We start from the raw sequence: 26,815 nt of genomic DNA, 5'->3' as shown, positions 1-26,815 counted from the left end.
AACAACATTTGAGAAACCATGTGATTTGTCCACCAGAATCTACAACCCACACTACATTATTCTAAAAAACAAACAAGGATTTACCTACAGTGTGAGTAGCGAAAGTAATATTGCTCTTAGATATTGCAGTGCCTTGATTCTGTGAGACCTCTAAGAATATGATTATATTGTTCTTTTGTGAATGTACAACCCTTCAGTAATTGTTTCACATCCATTTCTGCTTTATTTGCTATTTTAGGAGTATTATTACTATCAACTCTTCCATGCTCACTAGTAGCTAGAATTCAGATCCCATCCTGCTTCATACACATTAGTTTCAAGCCATAAGAAAAATGAGTCTAGACTGGACTAGAATTGTCATACCCTGAAGGAACACCACCTGTACTAGAATTGTTGTATCCTCAAGGAACACCTTGAACCTTCCTTTTAGACTTGAAATCAGGAGGATATTCCACAATTTTGTAGCAAAATTTTTTACTATGACTCTCACATTTACAGAATCACTAATGAGAAGAGAATTTCTTTTAAACCTTTGATTTACTCCTGNTTAGACAAGCCATATTTCTGATAATTTCCTTCTACAAACAATATATCAAACTTTACATAAAATTACAATTTTTATACGTGATTTTTTAATTTATTTTTTTTAATTGAAGTAGTCAAATTTAATTTATAAACTTATTAGTTTGCAACTTAAATAAGGTCCAAAAATTGTCAATTATGCACTTGGGCCAAACCTATATGGCCCAAGATCCAACAAATATAAAAAGCTCGGCCCACATTGGTTTTAGCCCATAATCCAAAAATGCAAAGCCCATGAATCCACATTATACCTTAATGGGCCCAGCCCAAAATAAACATCATTTAAGGGCCAGCCACGTGGAGACAAATCCAAAAAGGGAAGTGACATAGTATTAATATTAATAATATTAAAAATTGATAAAAAAAATTTTAATGAATCGCAGTGTTCTAACTAACTTATAAACATATTGATTAATTTTACAGTATATTTTCGTTAACAATCGATACTAAATAACTTTATTCATCAAAACTACAAAAAACGAAAATTAATCGTTAACTATTTTTTTTTTTTGTGCTAGATTTAATTTCAATCGATTTCATTAATAGTAAAAATGACAAAACTAGAAAGGGGATTAAAGGAGTAAAATAAAATAATATTAGTAGGAAAACATTTTTAAACCTTTGAAGGAACAATTGCTTATCATACAAGTCTAAGCCATTTAAAAATTAAATAAAATTTTTTATTTACCTCCTCAATGTCCAATCACAACCCTCCATAGTATATAATAATGCATTAATAAAAATAAATACATTTTTTTAAAAAAAAAAATGAAATGATTGTGCTTTTTTGCACCTCTTTCTATTTAATTACTTTCAAATTACTAGTTAAGTTTAATAGATAGTCAACATTACATTATAACCCATTTTAGATCGTTTCAACTTATGACAAATTTATAATTTAGACGTATGAAATTTGTACATTTTTTGGATGAGTATTATAATCCTCATTAAATTTTCCATTTTTTTCTTCAACTTATAAATAAAGTGTTGGCTTTGCATTCTTAGAATGACAAATTTTAACTAAAAATCAAACTTAATTTGTACTCCATTTCTGACATATATTCTTATCTTAAATTGTTATAAAAATTGTCAACTTGTTATGTTGCTTTCTTTTCAATCTTTTCCCACAATGGCAAAATTCCCATTTATAAAATTAAAAAAAATATATTCATTCAAAGATCATATCTTAGCACATTTGCCATTGTAAGTTGTGTATATGTATCTTCTAACTTTTTTTTTTCAATTAAAAAAACACTAATAAAATTTTTCGATAATCTGACAGATATTGTTATTTAGCTGTAAAAAGATCATTACCATTTTTTTTATTAGTAGTGTTTATTTTCACATAATACGTCTAAAGTATCAATACCTTTTTCCAAGATTATACTCATTTCTACAATTTTTATTTTTATTTTGAGAAATGCAACTTTTTTTTTCTTTTTTTCAAGAACTAATGTTGTTATTATTTTTGGACATGGCACAGATAATTAACAATTTCCAATGTGTTCCTCTATCTCTTCATATACTATGGTAAGAATTCTTGAAGCTCATTTATCATCCTATTTATTTGATTTTATGTTTAGCATTACTGGTAAAATTATTGTCACGTAACTAGGAGGTCACCGGGTTAAGCTGTGAAAACAATATAACGCCTCTTGCAGAAATGCAGAGTAAGGTTGTATTCAATAGGTCTTTGTGGTCTAGCCCTTCTTTGGACCTGACACATGGTGGAGGCTTAGTGCACTGAACTGTCTTACCCTCTCGTTTATTAAATAACCATTTAGAATTAATATAACAATAATAATCTTTTTCTTTTTTTTTTGTAGAAAACATTGGTTCTCTTGTTCATTTTAATTGGCTTGTCAAATTCAAGAATATATAGTGCAAGTATATATGGATATCCAGGAAGTTTTAATGTCCTGGATTATGGAGCTGCTGCTGATGGCATTACTGATGATTCTCAAGTAAGTTAATTGTTATATATTTGTTCCTTTATTTGCCCCGATTGATCCAGATTCACATCGCATAAGGCTTATTAAAAGAGGAAGTGTTCCTGGTTGGTGTCCCACCAATGGCGTAGCAGAATATTTAGTGAACGGTATCGATGTTTGAAAATTAATAAATAGTAAATAATTGATATAATATCATTATATAAATAAAAACTATTTAAAACGTAAGTCAAGTAAACTACTAAATTTTCCTCAATGAGTTTTCATATTTTGAAGTGTATTCATAATAGTCTCAATGGATATAATCCTAAGTACTAAATATTCTAGAGTAATTAGTTTATTTTTACCTAATTTGATGACTAATAAGAGGTTGAAGGTTCGAATCCCTATAATATTAAAAATTTTTTTCTGAATATGTCTCAAAAATAATAAAAAAATTCGGCCTTATTGGGACTCAAACTCGAGCATCGCCTGAGGAAGAAATTCAACCAAGTAGGTCGGTCGACACCCCATGATGTAGGGTGGGTCCGCCCCTGTGTCCCACCAAATGTCTGGTACCTATATTGTGGCGCCCACTAATCCAGATTCACACTGCATATATAAGGCTTATTGAAAAGGAAGTGCTCTTTGGTTGGTGTTCCACCAAGTGTCTGATACCTATATTGTGGCCCCACTAATCTAAATTCGTGTTGCATAAGGTCTACAAAAAGGAAAACACTCTCGGTTGTGGGCCCCGACTAGTCCGAGCTACTTCCATAACTCATAATGGAAAAGGCAAAAAAATATTTGCATATTTTCGTTAATCCATAAACATGATCTATAATGCCTATTAAAAGGGAAATTTTAACACTCTTAGTTGTTCCCCACTTAGTATGCAATAGCTCCATTGGAGCCTGACTAATCTGGATTTGCATGAACCACCCCTAGTTCTAATGTTCACTAACGGCATTGAGGCCCCGGCCTATTTAAGGGCGAAACTTCTCCCTACTATGATTATTTTTTTCCATACACAGAGCTTGAATCCGAAACCTTCGATCAATTCTTCTTGTTTGTGTTCCTTTATTTTCCGCTAAATATCAAATATATATATTTTTTTTTTGCTCTAGAAATTAAGGAATTAATATTTTTTTTCCAGGCATTACTTAATACATGGAATGATGCATGTTCATCCTCAGCTGGATATCCTCAAGTGATTATTCCTCCAAATATGATATTTTTACTTAGCCCTATGACACTCATAGGCCCCTGCAATTCACAGAACATCTATTTTGTGGTATGAAAAAAAAAAACATAAACCACTCTTTAATATTCCTAACAGTTTAATTTCTATACACTGACGGTTAAAAATAACCAGATTACTTAAAGTAGACAACTCGCTACAACAAACTAATCAGTGTATATAACTTAAATCGTATTTGAAAAATATTAGCCTAAGTGAAATATGTGGATTTTCGTGGCTCTTGTAGGTATCCGGTAGTCTTGTTTCACCGAGCTCACCTAGTGTATGGACCGGGCAAGACTCGAGTCAATGGCTAGCTTTCAGAAACGTTAGCGGTCTAGTTGTTGGTGGCTCAGGAACCATTGATGGTCAAGGAAAAGAATGGTGGGATCAATCATGTAGATACCACCCTGAACTGGTATGTCATAGATACACTAACTTTCTTTCTCGATAATTGTAGTGTCTGGATCAACTTGTGTGCACCAGTATAGAAACGAATATTAGTTCTATTATATGGTCTTTGACATGGATTGATTTTTTTTTTCAACTTTTCAGGATGGATGCACAAGATTAGCTCCAACTGTAAGTACTTCTTGACAATAAGTCGATTTTACATGAAGAATGTTTTCCGGTGTTTGGTTGCTGAGTGAAAAATATTTTCCCATATAAAGATAAATAATGACATATATTAGCAAATCAAAGAATGTTTTGCGTTCTAAATGACTTCTGTCATACCAAAAACCTATGTTGCTCAGACGTTTCAAAAATGTTACCCAGTAGCTTGTCTGATCTTCCAAAATCTTCCAAAATAATTTACTTTTGGAAGATCTGACAAGATTGCGACAACATTGTTTGTAAGAGTCCGAGCAACATGGCTATGAAAGAATTTAAAGAGAAGGTAAAGAAAATTGTTAACGAGTAACAAGTTAACTTAAATTCTTCACTTCTTATTGCAACAACTACGTTTCAGTCCCAAACAAGTTGGAGTCTGCTATATGAATCCTCGTTTCTACGCTTGTTCCACAGGCGTTGAAGTTCATTTTTTGCAGTCAGAGTTCGATCAGTAACATGTACTTTGCAAACAGCGCGCAAACTCATATACTTATAGAGAGATGCAATGGTTTCAATGTCAACAATGTAATGATTCAATCTCCAGGAAATAGTCCAAATACTGATGGAATTCACATTCAAGCTTCTCAAAATGTGGCCATTACAAATTCTAAAATTAGTAGTGGTAATCTTCACTTATCAATTTTTTTTTAATTTTTCTTGTGTTATACTTTAATTTTGTCATGTTTTTGACTTGATTTAGCTTTGTGATTAACAGGAGATGATTGCATTTCAATTGGAGATTATTCTTCTAATGTCCAAATATACAACATTCAATGTGGACCAGGTCATGGTATTAGGTTGTCTCTTCAACATTACTTTATCCTGTATCCGCAATCCACTGGCCTGACTAATTTAGATTTGTGCTAGTAGGTTAACTTTGTGTGTGTGGGGTGGGGTGGGGGGTGGGGGGGGGGTAAGAACTCTTTACCCATTAGTTCTTTATTCTGGGCTCGAACTAGAGACCTTTGGTTAAGGACGGACAGATAAGTGATCTTAGTAAGTTAAAATAGGAGTAGAATCCATTATTGCGCTACGTTGCTTAGACTCTCCAAAATTGTTGCCACACCTGTGTTGAATCCTCCAAAATGCACTATTCGTGAAGGATCTAATACACATCCATCAACATTTTTGAAGAGTCTTAGCAACATAACTCTCGAATTATGAACTGTACCAATAAACTGGGACAGAGGGAGTAGTATGTTTTAACTTCTTAACACTAATGACATATTTTGACTCTGCTTGTATTCAGTATTGGAAGCTTAGGAAAAGGCGGTCATTCTGCTCAAGTATCGAACATTCATGTGAACAATGTTTTCTTCTATGGAACTACAAACGGAGCTCGTATCAAGACATGGCAGGTATATAAATCAGACTTAGCGTATGAAATAATTGAACTCAACAGCAGAACAATACTATTGAAACATCAAACATGATCATTTCACTATGTATGTATATTACCTGTCGATAATGCTGGATTCAGTTGACCGTATATATGCTCCATCCGCTTCTGGCTATTAACTTCTTACGAATGTCATGATGTGAATAGGTTGGCAGAGGCTTTGTCCGAGATGTCACGTTTGAGAATCTTCAATTCAACTCTGTCAAGAACCCCATCATAATTGACCAGCATTACTGTGATGTTCGAGGGGCTTGCAAGGAAACGGTAAACACAGCTTGAATTACATATTCAACTCTTCAGAAATGCTGACGGAAATACATTATCAATACTGTTTCAGACACAACTAGTACATTTTCCAAAATCACAGTTACTCAGACATCTTTCCCCTTAGGCAAAATCCGTGTCGGATCCTCCAAAAATAGTGCAGTTTTAGAGGATCCGATACGGATGCAACAACATTTTGAAGAGTCTGAGTAACATAGATAAAAACTTACTTATGTTTACACCAAATCAATAAATGTATGACACGTATCTTGTAGCAGTAAGTATCTCTCTGTTCTGTTGATGTATCAACTGTATCATTAACATTTTCATGATAGGGAACTGGAGTGCAAATCAGCAATGTTGTTTACCAGAACATATACGGAACGTCGATCACGGATATCGCGATAAATTTAAACTGCAGCATGTCTGTGCCATGTACAGATATAACAATGCAGCTTATACAACTAACACCAGCAACACCAGGAAAACAAGTTAAAGCTTATTGTAAGAATGCTAATGGACAAGAATATGGAATCGAACCCGGTCCTTGTCTCTCTGGAGTTTGAGATTTTACTTCTCTCAGAATTCATTGATGTGAGCATAACCTGAAAAGGAGAAGAAAAGTGAAACAAAATGAAGAAACTTGTTAGTGTTATAGTATAGTATATATGGTCAAGATCCATTCAAACATACTAACTATTGTATATTTCAATTTTTTGTTTGGTCTTGATTATAAGCTTGGACATGTGATTGGTAATTGTCGTCTCTATTGTAACATTTGGATATTTGATGGAAAAAGATAGATTTGCAAGTGGTTATCGATATGATTGTGCACAGTTTTTAACATAATTTATCTGAAGGGTAGTGATTTCTGCAAAATCATGAGGGATTGAGCCTAAACACCAGCAATGTACAAGAAATAGTTGTTCAAGGCAAGGGAAGTAGTCACCCGTGGCTCTCCAATACCGTCTTCATGTTCAGCTGCAACAACTTTAAGTGAGGAAATCCTTCTTCGACTACTTCCTACTCATCTCCTTCGTAGACATTCTATGATAGTTTAAGGGACTCGAGTTTAGGCAATTTACCAAACACTCCAACATAAACCTTGACTTGGTCTCAACTGACAACTAAACACTCCAACTCATCCCTATTGTGTCTCATGGACACCTCATGTTGACGTGACACACAAATATTACTTCTTGCCTTCTGCAATAGCACTCAAACTCTAACAGTTCATATCTAGACTCCTTAACTTAGCCTACAAATAAACGCTCCAACTCGTCCCTATTTGCATCTCAAGGACATGATCCAATGCTGACATGACACATAAATATTGGAGGTGTGTAGATGATTATTCTGTAAAATGGAGTGTTCAACTGACATAGTAGAAACAAGCTGAGGTTTCTAGACGTGCATACTCAAATTGAAGATCAAATGTTTACTTGCCAACTGACCAAGTTTAAGTGTCTATTTATATATTATGACAATGTAAAATTAACAATCTGGAGTATTTACAAAACTCTGACAAACGGCTATACTGAAGATCATATACAATCAACTTACAGGCCATTTGCACTCACACATTTGGCTTCACTAACTTCTATTTGTCTGTTTGCTTACAAACTCCAACAACCAGACCTAACAGTGGGAGTTTTTGAAACAGCAAATTTGTAATCTTAACTCGCGATAATCGATTCTTTTTATGTAGTGAACGTATAAAATCTCCTGAAAAAAAAAGAAGATATCTTAGATTTCTCATAATTAAGGAAACAAGAGAACATTATTATCCTACTATCTAAGTTGCTATGATGTTATGTAGAGCAAACAAGCATTAGCCTTAGACCTAAGGATTAAGATGTCTAACCAAGTCCCGCGAGTATAGACCTTAATAGAATCTCCATAGTTGTCTTCAATGTCCTGTTGAATTTGCCTGGCTGAATACTCGAGAGATTGAAGACCACAGGTTATATCAATTAGAGCAAGTGTTGTTATATCTGCAAATTCTCGAGGGATTGAGTCTAACTCAGAGCAATCATCAAGAAATAGTTGTTCAAGGCACGGAAACTGATCACTACTGGCTCTCCAGTACTCAATGTTTGTACTACACAGTAGCAAAAACTTCAAATGAGGAAACCCTTCATCAGCTACTTCCCACTCCTTGCCGCTGAAGGAACGATCTATTACTTGAAGGTACTCGAGTTTGGGCAATTTACCAACAATGCTCAAATGCTTCCATGGCATGATGAAATGTCCTTTAAGAGTTAAACTCTTAATGTTTTGTGGAAAAGCATCCGGAGGAGGTAGAAGAAAAGGAGGAACATCAGCTGCCGGTGTATTGCTGTTCAGAGACCAATATTCATTACTATTTATAGGAGTAAGAATGAAAACGAAAACCAATTCCTCGAGCTGATCTAAGTAGCGAAAATCATACAGCTCCCTGCAAGTATGGAAGTCTTCTTGGACGCCACCTAAGGGCAACTTCTTTAAGTTGGGAAATAGACTAAAGAAAGATGGAGTACAATACCGAGGATTCCATCCAAAGAGACATTGCAAATTTTTCAAAGCCGGACTATTCTGTCTAGGCTCGGGATTTTGCAAGTAATTCCAGGGACAATAGAAAGCTCTCAGCTGCGGAAGCATTAAAATAGACGATGGTAATTTGAAAGGATAGAATTGGTCCTTACAATGAGGTGGAAGGTGTAGCATAAAAGTTTGCAGATAACATAGGCTAGATATCGATGGAGGAATGTCTAGTTGTGATAAATCGAACTCTACTTCGGGATATAAAGAGCATTCTATTATGGGATTAAGACACAAAGCTAGATATCTTTAGTGAATTAAACAAAGTATTTCACTAGGAAAATATGCACATCGAAATGAAGCAAGATTTAGTACTCTTACTAGCTTGAAAGTTAACTCTGGCACGAAGCATCTGAATGTACCAAACATAACAGAATGAGCCTCACTGTTACTACAGCTAAACAATGCTTCCTCATTTTTGATAATGATCCCACCTCGACTCTTGCAGGAATACTGCATGGACTGAGGACATAGATTTTGATCAATCTTTCCTCGGATAACATTCATTTTTTGAGCTTTCCTCAAGCAGAGTTCATGGATCATATCGTGCATTATACAACTCATGATTCTTCCATCAACACATATATAAACCGTGGAGATTAAACATCTATCAGCAAGTTCTTTTAGACATTGTTCCGCCACCTCTTCTGTGCTTTTCATCTCTTCTACCTTCAAAAAGCCCTCTACAACCCATAACTCCACAAGTTTATCTGCATAAATCAGGTTATCCTTCGAGAAAATTGCAAAATATAGAAAGCATGGTTTTAGGTGACAAGGCAAGTGATGGTAACTCAATGCCAACACCTCCATGCATTGGGATTCAACATCTGTGCCTACTAATGAACTTACATTCTCAGAAACACTTCGCCATTCATCCAATATTTTACCGATTATGGAGAGAAGTCCAGCAATCACAACAATTGCTAAAGGCAAACGTCCGCATTTTAAAGCAATTTCTTTCCCAATTTTTTCAAATAAGGAAAACAATCTTTTACAAAGACCTTTTCATACAATAAACTCCAACTTTTGTCAAGATTCATGAGGCGCATGTGATTAGGAGGCTTACCTGAGCTAGCATATTCAACCACTTCCACATTCCGAGTAGTCAAGAGTATTCGACTTCCATTATCACAGTCTGGAAAACATAGTTGTATATCATCCCAAGCTCCAGTAGTCCATATGTCATCAATGAGACAATGACTACCAAGTATCTCTTGGTTTTAAGATACTTATGCAGTTAATCTGCTAGTTGATCATCAGGTTCATCACTTTTCCTAGAAAGAAGGCTTAGGAGTACATTTCTCACACAATACTCTTGCGAAACAGTAGCTTTTGCACGAATGTCAAAACGAGACATAATGCGTTGATCGCTGTAATGCGTTGATCGCTGTAAGGTTTTGTAGCCAAAGTTGTCTTCCCAATGCCTCCCATACCGACAATTGAGACTACTTCTAGTTCCCTCTCTCTGCTATCAAGTTGATCCAGCATCATCTGGAATGTATTTTCATGGCCAACCATTACATTCTCGGGCTCTAAGTCATGTTGAGATGTACTAGCAAAAGTCAATCTTTTTGCTTTTAGACTTCTTTTTGTGTACATGTTCTGCATCTTCATCCACTTGTTCATCATTGAATCAATGCATCCCACTGCTCGTTTCAAGGAAAAATAAAGTATCCAAGGAGCTATTTTTCGTGAAATCAGGTTTCTGTCATTTCTTGATTCTGAGTCAACCATATCTTCTGCACTGTATGCTAGTTCCGCGATTTCAGCTTCTAAGCTTGTTAGTGCATCAAGATCACCTGTTATATAGCAAGGTTTTCTCCAGAATCCCTCTTAAAGATTCGAGCTTTTCATAGAACGGATGCAAATCACGTCCAGTAAGTTGCATTGATTGATGTATGGTTCTCATAAGACATGTAATAGCAGCATAAGCCATACCTCTTAATTTCTGCACAAAGAAGAAGGCACAATATCTCTCAGTATGAATTGTCACAATTTGTGTAATTTCTCAATTCACAAAAAGCAGAAAATGCAAACTTCCATCACATTTCCAGCTAGGTCCACAAGTTGTAAGTTTCACACTTAATAATTTCAATAGTCAAAAGAAAATTTACAAATGAAATCCCATGTGAAACATGATAATTCTTCTTTCTTGTATTCCCTCTGTCTCATTTTATGTGAAAACAACTAAAGTGGTGATGCTAGTTTCACGCGTCCTTTTTTTTCCTTTATCGAGACAACTACAAGTACAGCAAACAAAAAGCATCAAAGCGAATGGCTTTAACTTTTTCCATTTTCAACATCTTCTATTTAGTTTGTCTCCAACATTGATTTTCTTTAATAGTAAGCAGAGCAAAATTAGGGGGAAATTAAAAGAATGTAGACTTTCATTCATTTGTTGTTTTATTTTCTGCATTGTCCATCAAATCAGCACAAAAGTTGTCTGGTTATTCACACAACAAAGCACTATTGCTGCGGAAAAAAGCCGTTAGCTACCTCATCATTTTTACACTTAAGAGATCTGAAAAACGTATATTATTTTATTCAAATTGTAAGTGAGCAAGAGATTTCATTTCCTTAAAAAAAAAAAATAAGTAATGAAATGGCTTAATATAATAGACATTTTGAACAATTAATATGGAAAAATTAATACAAGAACAATAAAAGTAAACTATATAGTCACACAAAAAATATGTTTTAGTAATTAACCCTTAACATTGTCCTGTTCATCCTCATCATCCTCATCTTCTTCATCGTCGTCGTCGTCATCATCATCATCAAAAAAGCTAGCAACAAAAGAGGAGAAATGAAAATATTACACTTGCCAAAATTAAGGATGGCCCCTTTAACTTGGCCTCAATTAACATCAATGTATGTCTTAGGTGGCTTAATACACGTAGGACGCAAATTGCCACGTAGGACACTACATAGGATGCGTATGTCTACTTGTTCAACTTTATATAAGTTCGAGTAGCTACTTGTGCACATCAAGACTGTTGGATATACTAAGTCTTTCCAAAACAAATAAAAAGAATCTAATATAAGGCATAGCACTAACAATATATAGTTTGGAAGCACAAATACAAGAAACAATTATAAGAAGTAAATCAAGGAAGATGTCTTACGAACGACCACGGATATGGACCTCAATAGAACCTCCATAGCTGTCTTCAATGTCTTGTTGAATTTGCTTGGCAGATTTCACAACAGCTTGTGCACAGATGTTTATATCAATTAGAGCAAGTGTGGTTATATCAGCAAATTCTTGAGTCCAACTTCCAGCAACCTTCAAGAATCAGTCGTTCAAGGCAGGGAAAGTGATCGCTACTGGCTCTCCTCCAGCAACTTGTTTGAGCATCATCTCGAGTTCATTTTCATGGCCAACCATTATATTCTCGGGCTTCTCTACAGCATGTTCAGGTATACTAGCTGCTAGAGAAAACTTTCGTGCTTTCAAATCTTTGATTTTACTGTACCAGCTCCATATTGCCAACCACTGCATCATGAGGGAATCAACGCGTTCTACCTCTTGTTCGGAGGAACAACAGAGTTCCCAGAAAGCTCTTGCTTTTTCCTTTGCCTTTTGTGCAAAAAGAACATTTCTTGATTTCGACTCATAATTAAGTTAATTTTCTAAAGACAAATACAAAGTTTGAACCAAAATTATATGGTTTTGCTGAACCTGATCCTATACTCTAGCTCCACCCCTAATTGTTGGTGTTCGCCGTAGTCAAGTAAGGAACTGCTGAGTGAAATTCACATCTAAATCTTAACAGAGACAATAACCAATGTCACAAAGGCGGAGCTAGTGAATAATATACGAGTTTGATTGTGAACTCAGTTACTATTGTGTAGTTAACTTGAGATCGTTTTAGGAACCCATAAATTTCAAATCCTGACACACTGACTGAACAAAACATTTCTCAAGTTACGACGAGCGTCATTTCGTCTACATCTAATCATTGGAAGAAGACATCAATGCATGAGGAGCTGTGAGTACACAATAAGAAACATGATATTTTCAAGTTTTTCTTAATCGTGGTGTGAAGTTTAGTATCAGATGGCATTTCTGATATAGTATCATCTGCTAGTTCATGTAAACAATATTTATCAAGCCACACAGCAGTGGTATCAAACTGCATAATCGTCATTTAAAAGATTTTTTTTTTATATCCGTGGTGACCAGGCCAAGTTTGTACGCATCTCGATTAATTCCACGGGATATATGTTACCTCCCACCAACAACAGGTATTAGGTAAGTCTATCCACCAAAGGTTAGGACAGATGGGAGTACATCACCTAATGGCTTTTTTTATTTGGTCTCTGCTAGGATTTGAACCTGTCGTGTTTCTCAACCCACTTCATTGACCACTAAGCCACACCCTTGGATACGAAAAGACTATTATAACCATAAAACTTGGTTTTTCCAAATAAGAGATTGTGTGTTTGAAATGGATCAACTTCAGTTCGAACAAAGTTTCGGACCAGCAAAGAAGCTGAAAGAAACTAAACAAATGGTCCAGATAGAATGCCAGGAAACTAACTAGATCTTCAGAAGCAATACAAGTGCAAGAAAAAGGAAAGCAAGGTTTTTTAGATTTAGTTGTTCATGATATAGTACAACTTGAAAACAATATGAAACTAAAAACGACGACAAAATTCTTACCTAAAATTGAAATAATAAAGTACCTTTGTACCAAACTTCCTAATACGAAGGACTTCCAGACCTTTATATAGAAGTATAGTTGGCAATCACTAATTCAGTAACTTAAAACCTGATATCATTGATTACTGAATGTGCCTTGAGACCTAGACATGAGCAGTGCCTTCGGTGAACTTGGGATCTTCGCATCTGTACCTTCCATCAGGCCCAATGCCAAAGCCCTTTGGATCAGCAAACACGTTCTCGAGCAGCTGGCTACGAACAGGATGAGGGCTTTCATCGGCAAACTCGACAGCTTCTTCAACCAGTTCATCAATCTTCTTATCAATGGCCTTCAACTCTGCTTCACTTGCCAGGTTGTTCTCAAACATGTACTTCTTCAAGGCACTGATAGGATCTCGTGCAGCATAATGGTTCTTTTCAGCTGCCAAGATGAACAGATTAAGGTCAAATAAGAGAAATCATTGGCTAATAATATGTAACAGTAAAAATGATAGATTTCAGAGTCTAATTCTATTATAAGCTGTCATAAAATTTATAGCATTTCAAAACTGGAGTTCTGTCCTCGAGAGCAATTTTGTTGTGCATAGTTTTCTTATGTTGTCTATAATCTATATACTTCATCCGCCGTATACAAATATGGGGTGACACTCATACTTAAAGTTTTGGTCTTAAATGGAAGCAATAGAGATCAAAGGGCGAAAACATTCATTGCACACACTTTACCAGTGCAATAATAGATTTTCTCACATTACTTAAGCATAGCAATTTCCATAGTCTTCAACCAATTTTTGACTGTCCGATAGATCAAAATGCAGATATCATGGTATTCACTAGTTCTAACTACAAACAGCACAACAACTAAAAAGCAAAGACTCAACTCCAAACTAGTTGTTTTTTTTTCCACAAAAAGGGTCAAAAGTGTAATGAAATCACATTTAACAAAGACTACAGAAAAGCTACCCGAGTTTTATGAGATAGACTAATAGAATATAAAGAGAATGTAATGGTTGGTACATTCAACAAGTTCAAATATATGCTAAATCCAGAGTCTGGTACTACTAATACCAGTGGCAGTATACTATAAAGAAATAAAGCTGAAAGGCATAGGGAAATATAAAATAAGTACACTAGAGACAAAAGGGGATTGGAATTCTCACCAGGGTCACGAAGCTCATCTGGATCGGCCAAAGAGTGTCCTCTAAACCGATAAGTCTCACACTCAACCAGAGTGGGACCATCGCCCCTCCTAGCTCTGGCAACAGCTTCCTTTGCTACCTCCCTCACCTTCAACACATCCATGCCATCAACATGAACCCCAGGCATCCCGAAGGCGGGACCTTTCTTCCAAATTTCAGGATCTGAAGTAGATCTCAAGTGAGACATCCCAATTGCCCACAAATTGTTCTCAACAACAAATATAATGGGCAATTTCCACAGAGCAGCCATGTTCAAACACTCAAAAAACTGGCCATTGTTGCAAGTTCCATCACCAAAGAAGGCCATAGTTACATGATCACAATCTGCCTCCTTCATGACCTCCCTTCTATACTTGCTAGTGAAGGCGGCACCTGTTGCCACAGGGATACCCTCACCAATGAAAGCGAAACCACCAAGAACGTTGTGCTCTTTAGAGAACATGTGCATGGAGCCACCCTGGCCTCTGCAACAGCCAGTGGTCTTCCCAAAGAGCTCGCTCATCACTTGACGTGCTGGAACCCCTTTGCTCAATGCATGGACGTGATCACGATAAGTGCTAACCACAGAATCCTCCTTCTTCAGTAGCTTAATGAACCCAGTAGAGACTGCCTCTTGGCCGTTGTACAAATGCACAAAACCAAACATTTTTCCCCTGTAATACATTTGGGCACACATGTCCTCAAACGCTCTTCCAAGAACCATATCTTCATACAACTCCAACCCTTCATCCTTGGTAATTAACTAGATTGACAACACAAACAAAAAATTGAATTAAAACTAGATTTGCTTACAGTAGAGTGAATTAACACAAGCAAATACAAAAATAACTACTCTGGTCCAATTTTATATAATACTTTTACTAGTGTTAGAGCTTATTACCATTTTTCTTTGCCTACAACTTTTGGAACATTTATAGATATTTTTCATTGCGGTAAAGATGTGGCACTTGAGCCTAACTCAACGCCATGACCTAGCTCTTAAGGGAAGGATTGCGCAAGTCCATATTATCAAATCATCCGTCTATTCCCAACCAATGTGAAACTCTAACACACTCTAACACCACCACCCCCTCACATCTACGCCCAACTAGAACGTGGACCCGAATCCCAAATATGACACCTGAGTCTAACTCAACCCAAAAGCTAGATCTCGAGGGGAGGATTGCCCAATTCCATATCAACAAACGTTCCGTCCATACCCCAACCAATGTGAGATTCTTACCCGTTCTAACAATCACAAAACGTTGTGCATTAGTTTACTTAGTTGTGAAATATGTAAATCGTGTTTTCAAAATAGCACTTAACCAATATCCAAATTCACACAATGCTACTAATCTTACAGATTCTAAGTAAGTAAATTTTATACTCCAAATCGGAATTCACACCAAAATTGAAATGCTAAATCGTCATACTTTTGGTAAATCAAAATATAAGCACTTAATCAACAGAAATCCAGTTCAAAACACCAATGATTTAAACAATCATAACCCAATTGTAAAAAACAACTCATAAGACCAAAAACAAACATCAATTGTGATTTCTTCCTATCTGCACACAAGCTGGCCTGAACAACACAATTATCAAAAAGAAACATTTTTTAAGAAGAAATTAAAAACATGCAAGTACCAGATTGGAGAGTGAGGAGTCTGTATTGAGCTTCTTGTTCTTAACAACCTCAGAAACAGCGAAAACATCATTAGATCGGCTTTTCGATTTCTGAGACGAAAAGGGTTTCTTCATATAGAGTTTCTTAGCTGATCCAAGAAAAAAGGAGCTGTCTTTAAGCTGATTTCCCAAAAGGGTCTTGTTGTTGTTGTTGTCAATGGATCTGGTGGAGTTGATAGGCTGCAAAAAATTGTTAGCAGCAAAAGAGGAGGCTGATGCAGCCATGATTACAGAGAAAAACTTGATGGATTTTATGGGATTGTTCAGAGATGAAGTGTGATATATAATGGAAGAAGTGAGCGGAGAAAACAAGAAGGGGAAATGTAAGCAAATTGTTGGATTTAACGTCAAAGAACTCAAAAGGGGGAAGTTGGCCTAATAATTTGACAGAACTATTAAGCCTCACCCTCTCGATTTCGTTCGATATCTAATATTTATATTGTCGTATGATTTATTAAATTTATAAATAATTACGATAAAATTTAAATAAAATGTTATTTAAAAATATTTTCATATCTAAGATTTGAAATTGAGAACTTTGATTAACTAGGGTTTAAATGTAAGTTTTAAATTTTTTTTATTTATTGAATAATTTGCATTTTATCGATTCGTATTAAATAGCGAACTAATTGAATTCTCTTTATATTGTAATTGAATCTGTCAATTAACTTTGTTGTAAAATTCATAATAAATAATTTCACGAAGATTCTCTCTTATGCTTTTGCACATGAAGGTCACTTTTTGTTTGGTTTTGAGTAAATTTTTGTACGTCTCTATTATCTTTTCGAGATGTTTATATTTTATGAAAATACACTTTTGATTTAAGATTGTCTCTTGATCGATGTTATTCGTTTTTTTCTAAAATTTTAGTGTCTAATCAAAATAAAAACATTTAAAATAAATTGAATAGACCATAAGCTATAATAACCAATAATTTAAAATATTTTATAAAGTATTTTAATCTTTAAATATCACCAAATTTCAATTTTTATTATTGTGCCATCTCTGATCTATATCTAAGTAAATTTAATCTTCAATTTTGTTCTTGTGCTATCTCTGATATATCTAAGCAAATTTAACCATTAATTAATTGATATATGCATAGTTTTTATCCCTCTAGTTATAAATCTCTACAATTTTAACAAATTATATATCACTACAATTATTTGACTATTTTATCTTATGGCAAGTGTGCATTGTTTTCTTCATATGAGGGTAATTTAGGTATAATATATATAAATAGACAAAAAAAAAAACTAATATACTAATTATTTATTAAATTAAGTTATTCCACATGGAACTAAACACAATACTCATTAGCCTCCAAAAAATTAGAATTAGAAATAGAAAAATCATCGAGATCCTTCATTCTTTATCAGATTTCGAGTCTATCCACCAAAGGTTAGGACAGATGGGAACACATCACCTAATGGCTTTTTTTTTTGTCTCTGCTAGGATTTGAATCTGTCGTGGTTCTCAACCCACTTCATTGACCACTAAGCCACACCCTTGGATACGAGACGATTACTATAACCATACAACTTGGTTTTTCCAAATAAGAGATTGTGTGTTTGAAATAGATTTTGTTGTTCATAATATAGTACAACTTGAAAACAATGTGAAACTAATAACAACAAAATTTTGAACTAAATTGAAATAATAAAGTACCTTTGTACCAAACTTCCTAATAAGAAGGACTTCCAGACCTTTATATAGAAGTATAATTGGCAATCACTAATTCAGTAACTTAGAACCTGAAATTATTGATTACTGAATGTGCCTTGAGACCTAGACATGAGCAGTGCCTTCGGTGAACTTGGGATCTTCACATCTGTACCTTCCGTCAGGCCCAATGCCAAAGCCCTTTGGATCAGCAAACACGTTCTCGAGCAGCTGGCTACGAACAGGATGAGGGCTTTCATCGGCAAACTCGACAGCTTCTTCAACCAGTTCATCAATCTTCTTATCAATGGCCTTCAACTCTGCTTCACTTGCCAGATTGTTCTCAAACATATACTTCTTCAAGGCACTGATAGGATCTCGTGCAGCATAATGGTTCTTTTCAGCTGCCAAGATGAACAGGTTAAGGTCAAATACGAAAGTCATTGGCTAATAATATACAACAATAAAAATGATAGATTTCAGAGGCTGATCATCTTATAAGCTGTCGTAAAATTTATAGCATTTCAAAACTGGAGTTCTGTCCACGAGAGCAATTTTGTTGTGCATAGTATTCTTATGTTGTCTGCAATCTATATATACTTCATCTGCAGTATACAATTATGCGTTGACCCTCAGACACTCATACTTAACGTTTTGGTCTTAAATGGAAGCAATAAAGATCAAAGGGCGAAAAATGTTCATTGCACACACTTTACCAGCGCAATAATAGATTTTCTCACATTTCTTAAGCATTACAATTTCCATAGTCTTCAACCAATTTGTCACACTCCGATAGATCAAAATGCAGATATCATGTTATTCACTAGTTCTAACTACAAACAGCACAACAACAACAATAAAAAGCAAAGCCTCAACTCCAAACTTTTTTTTTTCATGAAAAGGGTCAACAGTGTAATGAGATCACATTTAACGAAGACTACAGAAAAGCTACCTGAGTTTTATGAGGTAGACTAACAATAGCATATAAAGAGAATGTAATGATTGGTACATTCAGCAAGTTTAAAACATATGCTAAAGCCAGAGTCTGGTACTACTAATACCAGTAGCAGCAGTACTAAAAAGAAATAAAGCTGAATGGATTAGGGGAATATAAAAAAAGTACAATAGACACAGAAGGGGATTGGAATTCTCACCAGGGTCACGAAGCTCATCTGGATCAGCCAAAGAGTGTCCTCTAAACCGGTAAGTCTCACACTCAACCAGAGTGGGACCATCGCCCCTCCTAGCTCTGGCAACAGCTTCCTTTGCTACCTCCCTCACCTTCAACACATCCATGCCATCAACATGAACCCCAGGCATCCCGAAGGCGGGACCTTTCTTCCAAATTTCAGGATCTGAAGTAGATCTCAAGTGAGACATCCCAATTGCCCACAAATTGTTCTCAACAACAAATATAATGGGCAATTTCCACAGAGCAGCCATGTTCAAACACTCAAAGAACTGGCCATTGTTGCAAGTTCCATCACCAAAGAAGGCCATAGTTACATGATCACAATCTGCCTCTTTCATGACCTCCCTTCTATACTTGCTAGTGAAGGCGGCACCTGTTGCCACAGGGATACCCTCACCAATGAAAGCGAAACCACCAAGAACGTTGTGCTCTTTAGAGAACATGTGCATGGAGCCACCCTGGCCTCTGCAACAGCCAGTGGTCTTCCCAAAGAGCTCGCTCATCACTTGACGTGCTGGAACCCCTTTGCTCAATGCATGGACGTGATCACGATAAGTGCTAACCACAGAATCCTCCTTCTTCAGTAGCTTAATGAACCCAGTAGAAACTGCCTCTTGGCCGTTGTACAAATGCACAAAACCAAACATTTTCCCCCTGTAATACATTTGGGCACACATGTCCTCGAACGCTCTTCCAAGAACCATATCTTCATACAACTCCAACCCTTCATCCTTGGTAATTAACTAGATTGACAACACAAACAAAAAATTGAATTAAAACAAAATTTGCTTACAGTTGAGTGAATTAACACAAACAAATACAAACATAACTACTCTGGTCCAATTTTATATAATACTGTTACTAGTGTTAGAGCTTATACAACTTTTGAAACATTTTTAGATACTAGTTCTTGACACGTGCATTGCACGTGTATATTACACGTTTAAATGAAAACAAAATTTGACTCAATCTTTGTTGGCTAAATACATATATGAAAATGTTACAGAGAAAAACTGTTGTTACTTACCCAAGGGATATATATATATATATATATATATATATCCTAGGACCATCGGGTTTGGGGGGGGGAGATTATCTCCATACAGGTGATCATCATGGTAGATGTTTTCAGTCATATGCCAGATTTGTAATAATATAACCATGAATAAATAGCAACTTTGGTGATTCGTCTTCTGGAGTTTGTTCTTAATATTTCGATCATGATATCTCAAACCGTTATNTAGCAACTCTAGTGATTCATCTTCTGGAGTTTGTTCTTAATATATCGATCCTGATATCCCAAACCGTTATTCTCCTATCAAGACACCAAGCATATTTGTCCAAGAAGCTAAGATTGTTTCATTCTTTGAATTCCATCCAGCCTGGAAAACTCTCTTTGTAACAATCCAAAATGATGAATATGAGTATATGTCAGTATGGTTCTGATGTAGCCATTTGAATTCCATACAATGAAGGATATAAGCCTATTTATAGTGATGTAACCCTTTAAATTCCGTACATAACTTATTATACTCTTCATTTTCATGCATCCTTCCAAATTTCATAATAAAGTGATCAAGTCTTTCAACTTTCAAATTAATTGACATTTTGATTAAGTCTTTTCAACTTTCAAATTAATTGTCAGAAAATATTGTTCAATAATATTATTTAATTAATTAAAAATTTAATTACTTTTTAATTTGTTGTAAGAGCTAAATAGTAATTCAACTTTTAATTGATCATCTATCATTACTGGCGAAGCAAGCATTGAGAGCTTCCCACTTATAATAATATATGATTTTTTACAGCAGTAAAGATGTGGCACTTGGCCTAACTCAACCCCATAACATAGTTCTTAAGGGAAGAATTGCCCAAGTCCTTATAAGCAAATCATCCATCTATTCTCAACCAATGTGAAACTCTAAACCACTCTAACACCCCCCTCCCCCCTCACATCTAGGCTTAACTAGAACGTGTACCGGAATCCCAAACAGGCATTGACGTGGTACTAATACAATGTGAAGATATCACCTGAGCCTAACTCAACCCAAAAGCTAGATCTTGACGAGAGGTTTGCCCAATTCCATATCAACAAACCGCCCGTCCATACCCCAACCAATGTGAGATTCTTACCCGTTCTAACAATCACAAAACGCTGTACATTAGTTTACTTAGTTGTGAAATATGGAAATCGTGTTTTCAAAACAACAATTAACCAATATCCAAATTCACACAATGCTGCTAATCTTACAGATTCTAAGTATGTAAATTTATACTCCATATCGGAATTCACACCAAAATTGTAATGCTAAATCGTCATTCTTTTGGTAAAACAAAATATAAGCACTTAATCAACAGAAATCCAGTTCAAAACACCAATGATTTAAACAAGCATAACCCAATTGCAAAAGACCAAAACAAACATCAATTGTGATTTCTTCCCATCTGCACACAAGCTGGCCTGAACAACACAATAATAAAAAAGAAACTGTTTTTTAAGAGGAAAAATAAAATGCAAGTACCAGATTGGAGAGTGGTGAGTCTGTATTGAGCTTCTTGTTCTTAACAACCTCAGAAACAGCATAAACACCATTAGATCTGCTTTTCGAGTTCTGAAACGAAAAGGGTTTCTTCATATAGAGTTTCTTAGCTGATCCAAGAAAAAAGGAGCTATCTTTAAGCTGATTTCCCAAAAGGGTCTTCTTGTTGTTGTTTTCAATGGATCTGGTGGAGTTGATGGGCTGCAAAAAACTATTAGCAGTAAAAGAAGAGGCTGATGCAGCCATGATTACAGAGAAAAATTTGATGGATTTTATGGGATTGTTAAAGAAGATAAAGTTTGATATATAAAAGGAAGCAGTGAACGGAGAAAACAAGAAGGGGGAAATGTAAGCAAATTGTTGGATTAACCGTCAAAAGAACTCAAAAGGGGGAACTATTAAGGGCCGATATCGTTTCGTGTTTGATATTTATATTAAAATTTGATTTGTTAGAACTTACGAATAATTACATAAAATTCATTAGAAGAAAATGTTAGCTAGACATATTTCATACCTAAAGTTTGAAATTAAGATCTTTGATTAATTAGGGTTTGATATAACTTTTAATTATTTTTTTAAAAACAATAGTTTTTATATAATTTGCATTTTATTGATTCATATTTAATAACTAACTAATTGAATTCTCTTTTTATTGTCATTGAACGTGTCAATTAAATTTATTGTAAGATTCATAATGATTAATTTTACGAAGATTTTCTCTTATGCTTTTGCACTCGAGGGTCAATTTTTGTTTGGTTTGAGTAAATCTTCGTAGGTCTCTATTATCTTTTTGAGGTGTTTATGCTTTATAAAATACTTTTGACCTGAAATTGTCTCTTGGTCGATGCTATTTTTTTAAAAAAAATTTAGTGTCTAATCAAAATAAAAACATTTAAATTAAATTGAATAGAGTATAAGCTATAATATTTAAAATATTACCAAATTTTAAATTTTTTTCTTGTAACATCTCTAATCTATATGAGCAAATTTAACCTTTAATTTTATTCTTGTACTATCTCTCATGTATCTAAGCAAATTTAACCTTTAATTAATTGATATATGCATAGTTTTTAGCCCTCTGTTTATAAATCTCTACAATTTTTAACAAATTATATATCACTACAATTATTTGACTATTTTATCTTATGTCAAATGTGCATTGTTTTCTTCATATGAGGGTAATTTAGGTATAATATATATAAGTAGACCAAAAAAAAACTCATAGATTAATTATTTACTATAAATTGAATATCATTCTACATGGAACTAAAAACAGTACTCATTAGCCTCCAAAAAATTAGAATTAAAAATAGAAAAATCATCGAAATTCTTTATTTTTTATTAAGTTTCGAGTTTGAGTTTTGTAAAAACTTTTATTTTTAATATAAAATCTTTTAGTATAGATTGAGATTTAATCGAATTTTAATATACAATTCAGATCAATCAGGCGATAAATTAAAAAAAAAAAAAAAACTTGCCCCCCACCCTACCCCACCCCCACCCCACACCCCACTCGCCTCCTTTTTTTTAGTATATATTTTTATAAATAGACCCAAGATTTCAAAGCTGACAAGTCAAGAAAAAAAAAGCAACAACAAAAAAAAAAAGGACTTAACGCTATGCCTCCAAGGAAAGAACCCTGCAGGAATTTTATGCGTGGCAGGTAAAAATAAGTAAAAATTTGGTTTTAATTTCAATCTATATACTTTATTATGCATATATTCATAGGATTCTTGATTAACCCTTGAAACTTTCATGTCAAAGATTCAATTTTTATTTAGTATTATTCTTTTGCTAATCGAAATAAAGGTGTAGAGTTGAGTAACAATAGTTTCTTTGAGCATTTTATTGGGTGGGGGTGGGGGTGAAGTTGTTTAGGATTGATGGGAAGTTGGTTGATTGATTGTTGTACTTAATATTTATTATAATGGTTGAAAGATCCCAGCTAAGTAAGTTATGAGCTTTAGCATCAAAGGGTGTGGTAGATGGTTAATGAAGTGGGTTGTAAATCAGGATGTCGCTAGTTTAAATCCCAATGTAGGTAGAAACACTTGGTGATTTCTTAAAATTTGTCCAGGTCTGGTGGATAGAGTTATCTGGTATGGCAGGGGTGGGGGATGAATTTAGAGGATTCATATTGCCTTAGTGGTTTAGGATTGATGGGAAGTTGGTTGCTTGATTGTTGTATTCAATCTTTATGGTAATGGTTGAAAGATCTTAGCCAAGTAAAGTCATGAGCTTTAGGGTCAAAGGGTGTGGCCGGTGGATAATGAAGAGGGTTGAGAATCATGATGTCTCATGTTCAAATCTTAGCAAAGGAACAAATATTACTCCCTCCGTTTCAATTTGTTTTTCTTACTTTTCTTGTTATTCTGTTTCAAAAAGAATGTCTCTTTCCTTTTTCTGGGAACTCATCAAGAATGAATGTTAAGCATGCCTCTTATTTACATTAGTGTGGGATAACAGGGACCTACCAAAAGGTTGAATGAAGGGGGGAAGATCCCTGGTTGAACCTTTTTTATTTTTTCATATATCTGGATATATAAAGCTAGGTTGGGAAGTGAACTTGCGGGAGGTAGGGGGTTGTGTTTCCTTTTCAAATTACATAATATTGACCTAAGATCAGTATATATTCCATCTTAGAACTTAGAAAAGTGGTGTTTTTGCTGTGGTGTCTTGGAAAGTAAAAATGATGTCTTTAACTTGAAACACAGAAAGTCTTATTTTAATTAGTAGTTTTTTTGTGGGAGTTGAGTAATCCTTGTTATGATTAGGTTCCTTTGTTTGAGTATGAAAAACAGGATCTGATTGTTGTCTTATTCATCCAGCTGTCAATATGGTGAACGTTGTAAATTTCTTCATGCTGCCCAACAACAACCGAAGCCAAATCCATTTGGATTTGGCATTCAATCCACTAATTTTCAGAGTACAAATATGCAGCAGACAAAGTCCAACCCTTTTGGTTTTGGTGTTCAGAGCAACTCCCAGCCAAGAGGTTCTAGTGATTTTGGGCTCAAACAGAATCAATACAAGGTACTTTAGCCATTACTTTCTAATTATAGCTGATTGCTGCAGATTATTTAGCATTTATTATATTTAATATAAATAATATGCTTCCTCAGTACCATTTTGAGGAGTCCTCTCTCCATATTTTCAATTTTACCTGCTAATACATGCCAAGCGATAATGCCTCTCTAGATATTTTAATCCTAGACACTAGAATTCATATCATTCTTTATCTTCATGTCTCAACAAGTGTTAACATGTTGCAAGTGCTCAATGGTATTATCTTAAAAGTTGAAGAAACGGTGGTGAGTCATAAAGATAAAGAATCAGAAGTAAGAAATTTTGAGATGTCCCATGGGTATGGCCTAGTCCCCAATGAAGTGGGTTGAGAACCATGAGATCTCATGTTCAAATCCCAACGAAGCCATCCTACTCCAAAAAGTTGAAACATCACCTGTAGATCTTGACGTCACCCATTCTAGTCCCAAAATACTGAAGAACATCTGCCAAACTTAAAATCAGACTGAACAGTTTAATAATAGAGGATTCATTTGTTCCAGAATTCTCTCAACTCATGTAGCATTTATTAATAAAAGCCACTTCTTTGCAAGTTGTTTTCGCTAAGGCAAGCTTCTTCCTCCGTTTTTTGAAATGGTAACACAAACTTCTTTGTTCACCAACCATACAAAACACGTAACTAAGTAGGGGTTTTTGATTTCCAAACTTATTTTCTATGTCCTTCAGAATTACAAGGGGTCGTCCTGTTAGAACATTGTAACAAGACTTCAAAGTGAACTTCCCATTCATATTTCCTTTCCGTTCCAATCTGCCATTGCTGCTATTTAAGCCTTGAAAGTTATATGAACCATTGAAAATTCAGTCATGTCAGGCCTTACATTTTCTTAAATATGTGTTGATAAGAATGTAGCTGTTGTGGGGTTTACATATAGAGAAGGAACAGGATTTTGGTTGACAACATACGAGTCCTTTTCGTTTACTGAAAAAGAAGTTTCAATAGCAAGACTGCTACGAAATTTCATATGCTATCTGAAGTTTCATCTTTACAAGGCCATCTTTTAATTTCAGCGAACAAAATAATGGCACTGATGCTTTCTTCATACTAAAAAGTCACATGAATCTTAAGAAAAGGTTGATAAATGGAAACATATGGAGTTAAATATTTTATACATAAGTATGTGGAGTCCAATACTTACTGTTTTGTATTTGTGGTTATTAAAATTTTCCAATGTACATACTGTTGTCACCAACAGCAGTTTACTGGTGAGTCAATATTTACATATGGTCCTTGGAACTTTCAGTATTATTTCTTTATCAGATCAATGACATATTTATGTAATATAACTATGATTGTGGACTTTTGCATGAGTATGTGTAGGTTCGATTCTATCCTGTTTTTTAGATGTTATGAAGAACTAAAATGAATTGATAGGTTTTTATCAAAAAATAAAAAATAAAATGAATTGATAGGTTTTATGACAATGTAAAAGTCTAGGTGACCTAGCAGTAAACTCTCCCAGGATTGAGTCATCCGGTTTATCCTGAATAAACTCTTATCAGGTCTTCTTATGCATAATAACTTCTTTTTTTCATTTTTAGCCTTTTGAAAACAAGTGGACTCGTTCTGCAACTACCAACAGTTCTTCATCGCGGCAAACCGACAATCAGCCTGTAGCACCTAATCACACGTGAGTGCTCTGTGGCACAAACCTTTCCGTTTTGCTTTTAGCATTATGATTTAAGTGGAATTAATGGTTTGTTTCTGCTACATGTGAAGCTGCACAGATGCTGAGTCATGCAGACGCCAGATTGTGGAAGATTTTAATAATGAGAAGCCATTGTGGCTGCTTACCTGCTATGGTCATCGTAAAAAGTATGTTTTAGATCTTACCTTTACTTCACTCACTTTGCTAAATCAGCTTGCGTCACACTTTGAGTTTCTCTCATGAAGAAGACCTATTGAAGATTATTCTGTTTTGTTTGGCGAGTCATCTAGTTTCTTTAATTAGTATTAATTGGACTATGAAGATTCCCAGCCCTCTCTTTTATTTGCCAATTTAAGTACTCATCAAGCTTCTTTAATTATTATTGAGGGTTAATGAGTTGGATCATTTGCCAGATAGAGTTTGGAGACAATTCAACAGAGCCCATAGAGTTCTCTCTTCCCTAAATGATCTACTACTCAGAGAACGAATCATGCATTAACACAAATACTAGTATCTTTTTAGTTTGTGCCTTTTATCAGCTAGTGCACCCCCCCCCCCC

General features: G+C 34.9%; 4 protein-coding genes and 1 pseudogene across 4 annotated transcripts in view; 2 read left to right on the top strand and 3 right to left on the bottom strand.

The window, feature by feature from the left end:
• Positions 1-2,040: 2,040 nt before the first annotated feature.
• On the top strand, positions 2,041-6,847 carry LOC107005897 (polygalacturonase QRT2-like). Its single transcript, XM_015204545.2, has 10 exons — positions 2,041-2,112; positions 2,409-2,546; positions 3,667-3,804; positions 3,998-4,168; positions 4,306-4,332; positions 4,777-4,984; positions 5,078-5,159; positions 5,612-5,720; positions 5,909-6,025; positions 6,361-6,847. Exons 1-10 carry the CDS (start codon positions 2,083-2,085, stop codon positions 6,589-6,591), a joined length of 1,251 nt encoding a protein of 416 aa, XP_015060031.1. The 5' UTR covers positions 2,041-2,082; the 3' UTR covers positions 6,592-6,847.
• Positions 6,848-7,594: 747 nt separating this feature from the next.
• Positions 7,595-10,547, bottom strand: LOC107005925 (annotated as a pseudogene).
• Positions 10,548-13,172: 2,625 nt separating this feature from the next.
• On the bottom strand, positions 13,173-16,545 carry LOC107007280 (pyruvate dehydrogenase E1 component subunit alpha-3, chloroplastic-like). The gene is made up of 3 exons (XM_015205838.2): positions 16,094-16,545; positions 14,429-15,209; positions 13,173-13,692 (listed from the first exon to the last, which is right to left on the bottom strand). The coding sequence occupies exons 1-3, from the start codon at positions 16,355-16,357 to the stop codon at positions 13,415-13,417; spliced, it is 1,323 nt and encodes a 440-aa protein (XP_015061324.1). The 5' UTR covers positions 16,358-16,545; the 3' UTR covers positions 13,173-13,414.
• A 1,111-nt stretch (positions 16,546-17,656) lies between these two features.
• Positions 17,657-22,079, bottom strand: LOC107007273 (pyruvate dehydrogenase E1 component subunit alpha-3, chloroplastic-like). The gene is made up of 3 exons (XM_015205830.1): positions 21,509-22,079; positions 18,949-19,729; positions 17,657-18,198 (listed from the first exon to the last, which is right to left on the bottom strand). The coding sequence occupies exons 1-3, from the start codon at positions 21,770-21,772 to the stop codon at positions 17,921-17,923; spliced, it is 1,323 nt and encodes a 440-aa protein (XP_015061316.1). The 5' UTR covers positions 21,773-22,079; the 3' UTR covers positions 17,657-17,920.
• A 1,019-nt stretch (positions 22,080-23,098) lies between these two features.
• Positions 23,099-26,815, top strand: part of LOC107007720 (zinc finger CCCH domain-containing protein 16) — a 7,360-nt gene continuing 3,643 nt past the window's right edge. Inside the window, exons 1-4 of the mRNA XM_015206449.2 lie at positions 23,099-23,189; positions 24,355-24,559; positions 26,150-26,238; positions 26,328-26,423. Of these exons, the coding sequence (XP_015061935.1) occupies positions 23,146-23,189; positions 24,355-24,559; positions 26,150-26,238; positions 26,328-26,423 (434 nt within the window). The 5' untranslated portion in view covers positions 23,099-23,145. The remainder of the gene's footprint in view (positions 23,190-24,354; positions 24,560-26,149; positions 26,239-26,327; positions 26,424-26,815) is intronic.

This window comes from Solanum pennellii, chromosome 12, assembly GCF_001406875.1.
Source record: "Solanum pennellii chromosome 12, SPENNV200".
Classification (NCBI taxonomy): domain Eukaryota; kingdom Viridiplantae; phylum Streptophyta; class Magnoliopsida; order Solanales; family Solanaceae; genus Solanum; species Solanum pennellii.
Note: the sequence above shows the minus strand (reverse complement) of the source record. Positions and strands in the feature narration are given on the sequence as shown.

Excerpts from the sequence above, each read along its gene's own strand:
- LOC107005897 (XM_015204545.2), top strand. The coding sequence starts at position 2,083 with ATGTGTTCCTCTATCTCTTCATATACTATG. Across the intron at positions 4,169-4,305 it reads GTAGATACCACCCTGAACTG|GATGGATGCACAAGATTAGC; the intron begins GTATGTCATAGA and ends TCAACTTTTCAG. Across the intron at positions 4,333-4,776 it reads GCACAAGATTAGCTCCAACT|GCGTTGAAGTTCATTTTTTG; the intron begins GTAAGTACTTCT and ends CTTGTTCCACAG.
- LOC107007280 (XM_015205838.2), bottom strand. The coding sequence starts at position 16,357 with ATGGCTGCATCAGCCTCCTCTTTTGCTGCTAACAATTTTTTGCAGCCT. Across the intron at positions 15,210-16,093 it reads ACTCCTCACTCTCCAATCTG|TTAATTACCAAGGATGAAGG; the intron begins GTACTTGCATGT and ends TTGTCAATCTAG. Across the intron at positions 13,693-14,428 it reads AGATGAGCTTCGTGACCCTG|CTGAAAAGAACCATTATGCT; the intron begins GTGAGAATTCCA and ends TCATCTTGGCAG.
- LOC107007273 (XM_015205830.1), bottom strand. The coding sequence starts at position 21,772 with ATGGCTGCATCAGCCTCTTCTTTTACTGCTAATAGTTTTTTGCAGCCC. Across the intron at positions 19,730-21,508 it reads ACTCACCACTCTCCAATCTG|TTAATTACCAAGGATGAAGG; the intron begins GTACTTGCATTT and ends TTGTCAATCTAG. Across the intron at positions 18,199-18,948 it reads AGATGAGCTTCGTGACCCTG|CTGAAAAGAACCATTATGCT; the intron begins GTGAGAATTCCA and ends TCATCTTGGCAG.